Below are 11501 nucleotides of genomic sequence, written 5' to 3'. Positions count from 1 at the left end.
CTGGTGGCGCAGTGGTTGAGAGTCCGCCTGCCGATGCAGGGGACACGGGTTCATGCCCCGGTCCGGGAAGATCCCACATGCCACGGAGCGGCTGGGCCCGTGAGCCATGGCCGCTGAGCCTGCGCATCCAGAGCCTGTGCCCCACAAAGGGAGAGGCCACAACAGTGAGAGGCCCGCGTACCACAAAAAAAAAAAAAAAGTTCTCCTTTTGATAGTCTAATATTTACTGAGCACTAACAATGTTCAAAGAGATATGCATAAAAACATTTACCAGTAACACAATCATCAAACATTTTGATAGTCTTAGGGAATATGAATTCTAGAGGAAGGATGTTTCTTCAGAAGTCTAGCATACCCATTAGAAACAGTGGCACAATCAGGCTTGCTAATAGTGCCTTCCTTCAAGTAGGCAAACAGCTTTAAAGTTTCTTAAGGAGCTTGACTACATAATGAGTTACTCAATCCTATAATCACAAAGGGAAACGGAAAGTTGAACTTTTGTGTCATATATGCATTTGGGATTTGTTAACCAATACACTGTTAAAGCAATAAGTAATAAGAAGTCACAGCAACATAAACTCCAAACAGTGCCGTTAACTACAAATTGGAATTTGTAAACCGGCGTCGAGTTCTGACACAAACCATACCATTTATTTTTATGTCCAATTGTATTATGAACTGCCTCATATATTAAAATATATATAAATGGCATAAAGAACAATAAAACAAGTACCTAGCACTTGGCTGAAGAACAATGCTAATACTTTATGTGATATTATTTACATAGCTAATTAATACTTCTTAGATTCTCAAATAAGTGAAAAGTTATTTCTCCCAAGTTTATTTTAACCTTGATAACCTTCAATTATTCTACCAGTAAAGACACTGGAAATCAGTGTTTGACATGTGATAACAACCCTCTAAAAAGGAAAGGCTGCTTTGAAGTTTGGCTCACTCCAGACCCTCAGTATACCTAAGGTTAGAAGTTATAAAAATACTTTTACTTCAGACTGATTATGCAGTTTTCAACACTTCGAAATATTTCTGGTGTTAATAACTATAGGAACTAACCAATTCATTTCAATTCAATGAATACATTGTTAGTTCCTACAATTTGCCTGGAATAAGAGGGGTTGAAAAATACACAGTGTGAATTCTGCCCTCTAGGAGGTTATATTTTTATTTGGATCATAAGCCTTATTTGATGAAGCAAAGGAAAATATAAGACAGTAGAAGACTGACTTAGGCCTTTGCATTTGCCAATCTGCCATGAATATTGTGCCCCCAGGTTGCCTCATATCTGGTTTGCCAAATTGGTAAATAATTAATATACAAAGTTTAGAGACTTTCCAATGTTTTCCAAAATGAAGCAATAACTCATGAAGGTATTCACTTTTACAGATACTCTAAAAAAAATTTGTTCCAAAGGAATTATCAACAAAATCTTCTACAGTCTTTGATATAGAATACATAATTCAGAAGAACAGTGCCTGACATTCAAGGTCTCTGGTCTTCATCAGATATGTATCTTTTACCAGGTTCATCTTGCACCAATTTACTGTCCAAGAATCTTCCACCTGAGTCATACCAAATTCCTTGTCATTTCTCCAACACCCTAGGCAGCATCATACCTCCATGTCTTTGCCTTTAATGTTCAATTCAAATGGCACTGCCTTTATGAAGCCATCCATAATCTACCAATCCCTTTCTTCTCTATGTTGCTGTAGCACTTCCCATTCCCTTAATTACAGTACTTGCCACAATATACCCTGGTTTTTGGTTCACCTATCTGCCCTTCCACTAGTCAGTGAGGTCCTTGTGGACACATTCAACAAATTTAACTAATGGTTTTGAGAACCTACTAAGTGCCAGATGCTGTGCTAGGTGCTAGAGATGTAAAGATGAAATACACCTCCTATCCTCAAGGAACTTACAAGCTCATACTAAGGCAAGCATGCAAACAATTATTTGTCACAGCTGCTCTATAAAAGTGTCATTTGTGGTACAGCAATAGAAGGAGGGGACAGAAGATCTAAGTCCAACTAGGAGAATGAGGGAAGATTTCACAAAAGCAGCAATGGTTTAGCTGGATTAGGAGGGGGGTCTCTAATCAATCAAGCAATGAATCAATTATTCTTTTAATAGGCAAGCATTCCAGGCGTACAGAAAAAGCATGAAAGCATGACAGAGCATGATGTGAGGACATAGTAATAGTTCAGTATTGCTGAAATGTAAAGTGAAAAAAAGCAGAATGAAAAAACTTTCCAAGACTTTACAAATTCAACTCTTTCCTACTCTACTAGCAAGGACTTTGACATGTAACAAAAGAACATGTGGATGTCATCACCACAGAGCAGATGAAGGTAAAGCAAACACCTGCCTATTTTTGCCAGCATGACAGCTTTCTATGTCTTCCTAGAAACTGTAACTACTTTTCCTTACAAACTTTCAATGTTGCCGTGCCAGCAAAAGATGGGGCTCCCCATTAGGATCTCTGGAGTCATGATTTGCCTGATCTATAATGCTACACATCTCTAATAATTATATGTTTGGAGATAGGAAAACATAATACTGAGTATAGAATGAGGGTACCAGTTCTAGGTCCTGCTTGGCCCTGACTCACAGGGCTTTCACTAGATGAGGGAAAGAGTCAGAAAATGAGGAAAACTATCAAAACAAAACAAAGCTTCTCCTGAGTATAAGAAAGCATGATCTTCCTAATTCCATCTTCACTGGAAACATAGTCCACAGAGTTCCTTGAAAGTGGCATCAGTCATTCTTACAGTGAGAAATACAAAGTGGAAATCAACTGTCCTTAGTAGAGTCTACTCTGATATTAAGGAAGATAAAGGTACTGCACCTTTGGTCCTCGTGACTTGGCAGTTTTGCCCATCAACTTTTCGTCATCAATTTCACATTGTTCCAGAAGATCCAAAATATCTTCCTCCTTAAAAAATATTTAATTAAAATCGTGATCACTAATGGACTCCAGAATTAATTAAAAGATTATTAATCTTGTGTACAAGCATTCTGAAAAGTATTTAACAAAGATTGCTCAGATCAAATGAGAAATAAAGAGTCATGGCAAACCATCTTAAAGAAACTTTCACTAAAACCTGGCAATAAAGATAATACTTAGCTGAAATCTGTTATGTATTGATTATCATAAACAAACATATCCTTATGTTCTAGTATACTATTAAAATCTTAGAATACAATACTTCAATAAATTAGCCTATTGGACACTTTAAAATTTCTAAAAGTTCACTCTAATTTTTCCAGACTGCAATTTCATCAATCATTGCTGTATCAATTAGTGCAAAATAATATTACGACTGCAGACAGAACACTGATGATTGGCCTAATAGTTTCATTTAGAACAATCTAATGTTAGTATTTAGGTAATAGGCACAATTTAATGAAACTTTTAAATTTTTAACTATTGCACACGAGTATCTTTAGAACTTTATGAAAGGTTTTCACTCTATACGCCTAACTCCTTTTCTCATGCTCTTCTAGAGTCACTTTGAAGTCAAAGGGTAAAGTTATAAAAACATACACCCAAGTGGATGTTGAGCAAACCAGAGCAATAGGAGTACAACAGCTTTACTAAACGAGGTAGAGTTAACTGCTTTCATTGAGTTATTTATTCATCCTATAAAAAATCACAACTTCATTTATATATTTATGATTTATATGTGTGTTTCTTTTTTTAAAAAAAGGGTTTTAGAGAAACTAGAAATCTCACTGTGCAATGGAAATCTGTAAAATAGGTTACTCTTCATCCCAATCTAAGATTTAGCTATTAAAATATCAAAAGACTCTTAATATAAAGTTTGATTAAACAAGAATCCTACAAAGGATTCCAAAGACAGCAGCACAAGACAGTTAAAAAGTAAGGAATTCTGCTTCTGTTTAGGAGAAAGAAGGTCATATAGACAGCATTTTCATCATAAGAGCTAAAAAAAGATGATAAACTAAATAATCATATTTTTTAAGACATTAGAAAGCTGTGGATAAAAGTAGTGTAAAAGGAATTATACCAGAGAGGGAAAAGTTCTCCCTAGGTGAGCAGAGATAAGTGGCCACTTTCTACTTTACGTTCATTTGTCAGGTCTGGACACAGATGAGCAGAGATTAGGTCTATAATACAGAGATTCTGTGGGGGTAAAGAGAATCCAATGGAGTTTTCAAAGGTCATGTGGGCTACTGAGACATCTAGAAGAGTCCCACAGAGCTGGTTCTCTTCGCCTGCTGGGTCTTTCCAATAGCAATTTTAGTTGAGTATGTAGTAGAATAGGAGGATAGAGGCATGGATGGAAAACCAGAACTAGAGAGAAGCTCAAGCGCTGCAACAAAGAGCCCGCGCTGCAACGAAAGATCCCGCATGCCTCAATGAAGACCCATGTGCTGCAACTAAGACCCGCCGCAGCCAAAAAAATTAAATAAATAAAATAAATAAGTAAATAAATAAAAGTCTATAACCATCGCCTGTAGTGTACACATTATTTTCAAGTAGACTTGGACATTCACTAATATAAGTACCATATTGAGTTAAAGCAAGTCTCAATTTATTTTACAAGACTGAAATCAGAATATGTTTTCTAACACCAATGAACTAAACTAGAAACTTTACCAAAAATAAAACTAGAACTTTTTAAATGTATGGAAATTAAGCAACAAACTTCTAAGTAACCAAAATAAAAATAAAAAAATAATTTGAAATGCAGTTAGTAAAATTACAATATATAAAAATGCTAGATATAAGGGTAATATACAAAAATAATCAGGTGTTTACATCCTGGCAACAAATTAAAAATAAAAAAATTTACAAACAATATTACCAGCAACAGCAGCAAAAACATCAAATACTTAAAAATAAATTTAATGAAAGATGTGCAAAAACTATAAACTGAAAACTACCAACACAGCAGAGTTATTAAAGATCCAAGTAGATTGAGAGATATGCCATATTAATGGATCAGAAGACTCAGTATTGTTAATTCCCCAGAAATTGTTTTGTAGATTCCTCAGTCCGAATTAAAATCCCAGCAGCCTTTTTTTGTAATTAAAAAATTAATCAAAATTTAGAATCAAACTGATTCTAAAATTTGTATGAAGGCATGAAAGGACCTAGAAAAGCCAAAAGAGTTTTTAAAAAGAATAAATTTGAGGACTCACACTACCTAGTTTTGACACTCATTAGAAAACAACAGTAATGAAGACTGTGTGAGTGTTATATAAGAAGAGGCTCCCAGATCAATGGAATGGGGCAGGCAAAGTGGTGACATTTAAACTAGATTTTGAAGAATCAAATTGAGACTTGAAGCCTATTTATTATGTGCCAAGGTACTTTAAACAGACTATTTTAATTAACCTCAATTTTATTTTCACAGCCTGTCAAATATAATTTTAATACTACTATTTTAGTGATCTGATTGATCAAATAGTTTAATGTAAGTTTACAAAATTAACATGTGGTGGAGCTGGAATTTGAATGTAGGTCTGTCTGGCTCCAGAATCCTTAGGATTTCTAGGAGCACAGTGATGGGAAGATGGAACAGAGGCTGCATCCAGAGGAGAGAGAAATGACATTATAGAACAGGCAGAGGAAAATGAACAAAGGTCTCTCACTGTCTGGGTCAGGAAAAACAAAAAGACCACAGAACATAATTCTAATGGTGGAAATACTTGCATATGTCAAAAGAGGGAAATTTAAAGCAAAAGAGCATTGGGGTATACAATATTCCTTCTGCTTCTGTCCCTTAGGCCTAGCCAGCTTGAAAATGGCTTTATATCCTCCTGTTGCAGAATTTTAGTGAAAAGACCATAGCAAAATCTATCTATAATAAACTTTATCATGATTTTTGAATCACTCAATATAACAGGGTATCCAAGATACTGGAGGTATCACACTAGGGAGATTTCCAGTAATATAAAATATAAACAATTTTAATAGGTCTGTGTGATGGAATGAAGAACACAAGAAAGGGTAAGTATGTGAGTAAATATGAATACTTAGAAAACTATTAAAGACCACTGACTGTTTAGACAACAAATAAAAACTTATTTGTCCAATGGAACATTAGCAAGCATGATGCTAGCAGAGGTTTGATTAGTCCCTGTACTCTGGGGTTGTCCTCTTGAAATGCTCCATTTTGGAACCCTGAGCTATCATATTAAGAGATCCAGTTACCCTCCTTACATGGTCATGTAGAGAGAAAGAGACACCCAGCCTGCTCCCCAGATGTTCCAGCTATCTCATCTGATGCACCAGACACAGGAGTGAAGCCTTCTTGGATTTCCATCCCCAGTTGAGTTGATAAATGCAAATATATGATTCACTCCAAGCTAGCTCAGCAGAAGAACCACTCAACTGAGCCCAGCCAGCCAAGACTGCGGAATAATGAGCAAATAAATGCAATGGCTTATTATACTGCAAAAGATAACTAACAGACCTTTTAGTAAGGCAAACAGATTACTCTGCGTGTGTGTTTCAATTACTTCTCATATGCCAGGTCTATGCAGTATCAGGAAAAAATTATGTATAACGTTAGTTACAATCTAACTATGTAACAATATAGTTACATAGTTAACTATATTGTTAACTATGTAACTCATAGTTATATCTCATTCTCAAACAATGAGAACATCACAAACCACTAGGTTATTTCAATCTATTTTTTTATTCAGTTATGTATACATAACTCTGTAATAAAACATTTATTACAATAGATTAAAACATAATATCAACATTCTCTACTGCTTAACTTGTCTTGTTAAAAAACATCTTATTTATGAAATCATTTGGTTGGTTATGAAACATTACCAACTTAAAATGGAAGGAAAGTGCATATTAAAAGTAAAATGTTTTTATATGTGGAACTAACATGGGTTGTTTATAAAGACATATTGTGTGGCTTTATTCTTTTTTTTTCTTTATAAACATTCATTCTTTTACCTTCATCCTTTTCAAAGGATTATTCATCTCTCGCTGGAATGAAGCTGCTCTTCCTGAAAGGAAGGTCTGAAAGGCAACAGCCAACAAATTTTCATACTTTTCAAGTAGTGTTTTATCTTCAGGAGGATAAATTCGCCTACAATAAAATCAGATAAACCAGCTTGTTTAAAAAAAGCTATCATAGCACAAGAGTTAAGGTCAACTACATAGATAATTCTTGACCATCTACTCTTGTCAGTCACTTTACTAGGTGCTAGAAGTAAAGATGAATATAGTTACAAGAAATCCATAAATTTTCATTTGTTACCAATACAAATTGAAGTTTATCTAGAGAATTATCATTAAACAATGCAGTTCCAGAAGGCACAGTATAAAGGTTTGGTCAAGGGGAGGTGGTTGAAGAAGAATCACTATTGGGCATATTGAGAAATACAGAAGTTTACTGGAGAGAATTTAGGTGATGAGGGATAATTTGAGAAGTTTTAGACTCAGTGTGATTATTGATGTATACAAGAATGTAGGGATTAATCCTAATGATCTTTTGAGGGGTGGTGGAATTTGTCTCTCTGGTGGAGAGAATTAGGTAGACATAGGGTAAGAGGAATGTGTTCTCATCATCACTGTTGATAGTGTTAAGGCTGGAAAGAACATCTTACCAGGAGTGCGGGAAGCTCTATGACGTCAAATCCTCCTAATTCTGCTGAGTCAGTGTCAAAGCTTGGGAGGAGGGGCTGTCTTTCCAAGAACACAAAGAGCTTAGGGGGTCCCCTTTTCTCCTGTCAAAGGTGATACTGTGGAGGATGTCCAGTTCTGTACAGTCCAAACCCCTTTCTATTGTCTCATACCTGCCTCCTCCAAACATTTTCATTATTTGCCTGGTTCCTGATATATCTGAACTTAAAACAAAGTACAGCAACCACTCTGAACTGACAGAAAGAATACTAAGAGACCTGAAACCTGACTTTTTCAAAATAGTGTATTATAATTAAATAAGGTCACATGATAACATCAGCCTGAAAAGACTTCACACAACCACCCCAGGAGCTCTCCCCAAGTCTGAACCATCTACTTGCTAACTATCTTTTCTTTCTGGAAATATATTAAACAAAAAGCACTTTCTCAGAATGAAATAAACAGTGCTTAAAATAAGCCTAAAAGTTAAAAAATGCAGACACTTCTGTTTTGACACTTCACTTCTTCAATCTATTAAAAAACAAAAGCACAGTTACCTGTAATTCCCCATGTGTCGATTTTCATGTTCTTCTTTCAAGATCTGCTTCCGTACCTGAGCGAGTCTCTCCTTCTAGAAATGAAGAAATTTTACAAATAAAACCTGACAAATGAATTACGCAATTCAAATTGCAGGTACACTGTTAAATTTTTCATACCAACTCTTCTTTCCGCCTCTCCAACTGATGTCTCTGCTGTTCTGAGTCTGAGGAACCCGGTAAAAGCCTTTTGATTGAATTTTGACCATAAAGCCTCCTTTGAGCCTCAGCTTTTTGTTTAGCCAAGTTTCTCCTTTTATCACTGGTCCTAAAATATAGAACACAAGACCATATTCAAGAATTCAAATAAGCTCTAACCTTATCCCTGTGAGAATCAGCAGAAGAGGGGACCCAGTGGGGATAAGAATCAGTGTTTATTAAATTTATATATTCACATACGTTATATTCACCTACTCATTCATCAAATGTGGATCTCCATACAATAAATAGAAGTTCTGAAGGTAACAAGATAAAATGGAGACAGTATAGCAACTTACTAGCAATACAACCTTAGGTCAATTAACTGCTGGGTCTGTTTTCCCATCCATTAAATGCTAACAATATCATTTCCCTCCTAGAGTTCTTATAAAGATTAACTTGGGGTAGCATTAATAGGTCCTTAATAAATGTTGTTTCCTTTCTCTTCCTTCAACCAGTGCCCTTTATATTTAAGCATTCTCACTTATACTGACCACTCTTCAGCATATTTTCAATTCAGATTGGAATCTCAGCCTAACAATCATTGCTGAATTGAAAACATCTGCATAGTCCTTCTCATTTTTGCCCAACAATGCAAATTTACTCATAGTGGTCTGATTTTTATTGGAAAATTCCTGTTGTGAGAGTGCTTTCCTCTGAACTTGTTTTCTCTCACTTCCCTCCCATGTAGCTGGTATGATCAGATAAGCCTGAGGTCTCTTCTCTCTCCCTCCAACTTACACTCTTATATACCAATCTTAAAGATCTAGCAGGAACAGGGTGGACTCTAGAGAAAAAAGGAAAGGCAAAGCCAATTTTGCCCTCAGCCATAGGAAAAAGTAGAGTTCTTATTCTTGAGCTTACATTTCCATGCCTTGCAATATCATTAGCCCGGTAGGGCCCAGATGAAGGTGTAAACCAAAGGAAAGGGTACAAGGAGGCCATCTGGCCAGATTCTAGTGTGGAGAGGTAAAAGACATGCTTAAGTTTACAGGTGGTCCCAGTCTATTCAATAAGGGATTGCACTGAGAATACTGGGCCAAGGCCCTAGATAATAGTGTTCTTTTGCCTCAAGTATGCACCACCTCACAACTTGAACTTGCAAGGGTGTTAGGAAACTGATCTATTACCTTTCATAACAACATTAAGGTTTGAGTGGCAGGAGTTCAACAAGTGAACACGACAGAAGGAATAATTTGAGAAAAGGAATAAACACGTCCAGAAAATTGTAAGTCATTTAGTATGTCTGGAGCTATGGGTGAATGTAGGAAACTCAGCTAATTAAAGCCTTCTAGCTTTAAGACTAGGTTACTGAGTCTCAAATTGAACTTTAGGCAATGGGGGAGGGGAGAGAGTGAGTTTTAAAAGGAGAAGGGAATAATTATATTTGCAGGTTTTAAATGTTATGTCTTGGCAGCAGAAGCAAGAAGAACTACAATCCAGAAGCCTGTGGAACGAAAACCACATTCACAAAAAGACAGACAAAAAGAAAAGGCAGAGGACTATGTACCAGATGAAGGAACAAGATAAAACCCCAGAAAAACAACTATATGAAGTGGAGATAGGCAACCTTCCAGGAAAAGAATTCAGAATAATGATAGTGAAGATGATCCAGGACCTTGGAAAAAGAATGGAGGCAAAGATTGAGAAGATGCAAGAAATGTTCAACAAAGACCTAGAAGAAGTAAAGAACAAACACCTAGAAGAATTAAAGAACAAACAAACAGAGATGAACAATACAATAACTGAAATGAAAAATACACTACAAGGAATCAATAGCAGAATAACTGAGGCAGAAGAATCGATAAGTGACCTGGAAGCTAGAATGGTGGAATTCATTGCTGTGGAACAGAATAAAGAAAAAAGAATTAAAAGAAATGAAGACAGCCTAAGAGACTTCTGGGACAACATTAAAAACACCAACATTTGCATTATAGGGGTCCCAGAAGGAGAAGAGAGAGAGAAAGGACCCAAGAAAATATTGGAAGAGATTATAGTTGAAAACTTCCTAACATGGGAAAGGAAATACCCACCCAAGTCAAGGAAGTGCAGAGAATCCCAGGCAGGATAACCCCAAGGAGAAACACACTGAGACACAGAGTAAGCAAATTGACAAAAATTAAAGACAAAGAAAAATTATTAAAAGTGACAAGGGAAAAATGACAAATAACATACCACGGAACTCCCATAAGGTTAAGAGCTGATTTCTCAGCAGAAACTCTACAAGCCAGAACGGAGTGGCATGATATATTTAAAGTGATGAAAGGGAAGAAAATAAAACCAAGATTACTCTACCTGGTGATGATCTTGTTCAGATTTAATGGAGAAATCGAAAGCTTTACAGACAAGCAAAAGCTAAGAGAATTCAGCACCACAAAACCAGCTCTACAACAAATGCTAAAGGAACTTCTATAAGTGGGAAACACAACTCATATCAGATAAAATAGACTTTAAAATAAAGAATGTTACAAGAGACAAGGAAGGACACTACATAAGGACACTACTTGCCTAAGAGGGAAGTTTATAGCAATACAATCCTACCACAGGAAACAAGAAAAATCTCAAATAAACTATCTAACCTTACACCTAAAGGAACGAGAGAAAGAAGAACAAATAAAACCCAAAGTTAGTAGAAGGAAAGAAATCATAAAGATCAGAGCAGAAAACAATGAAATAGAAACAAAGAAAACAATAGCAAAGATCAATAAAACTAAAAGCTGGCTCTCTGAGAAGATAAACCTTTAGCCAGACTTATCAAGAAAAAGAGGGAGAGGACTCAAATCAATAAGACTAGAAATGAAAAAAGAGAAGTTACAACAGACACCACGGAAATACAAAGCATCATAAGAGACTACTACAAGCAACTCTTTGCCAATAAAATGGACAACCTGGAAGAAATGGACAAATTCTTAGAAAAGCACAACCTTTGAAAATGAACCAGGAAGAAATAGAAAATATGAACAGACCAATCACAAGCACTGAAACTGAAATTTGATTAAAAATCTTCCAACAAAGAAAAGTCCAGGACCAGATGGCTTCACAGGTGAATTCTATCAAACATTTAGAGAAAAGCT

General features: G+C 35.9%; 1 protein-coding gene across 7 annotated transcripts in view; it reads right to left on the bottom strand.

Moving 5' to 3' along the window:
* The window catches only part of TTLL7 (tubulin tyrosine ligase like 7), a 153509-nt gene that overhangs the window by 44036 nt on the left and 97972 nt on the right, over window positions 1-11501 (bottom strand). For all 7 annotated transcript variants that reach the window (XR_003679579.2, XM_007116755.4, XM_028489214.2 and 4 more), the window contains exons 11-14: window positions 8350-8497; window positions 8191-8264; window positions 6962-7097; window positions 2861-2947 (exon numbers count right to left, since the gene is read on the bottom strand). Coding sequence is in view for 6 of the 7 variants with exons in the window: in XM_007116755.4 (XP_007116817.2) it covers window positions 2861-2947; window positions 6962-7097; window positions 8191-8264; window positions 8350-8497 (445 nt within the window). In the remaining variant the exon portion in view is untranslated. The remainder of the gene's footprint in view (window positions 1-2860; window positions 2948-6961; window positions 7098-8190; window positions 8265-8349; window positions 8498-11501) is intronic.

Source organism: Physeter macrocephalus, chromosome 4 (genome assembly GCF_002837175.3).
Source record: "Physeter macrocephalus isolate SW-GA chromosome 4, ASM283717v5, whole genome shotgun sequence".
In the NCBI taxonomy this organism is placed as follows: Eukaryota; Metazoa; Chordata; class Mammalia; order Artiodactyla; family Physeteridae; genus Physeter; species Physeter macrocephalus.
The sequence above is the reverse complement of the archived record's forward strand: the minus strand, read 5'-3'. Positions and strand labels throughout refer to the sequence as shown.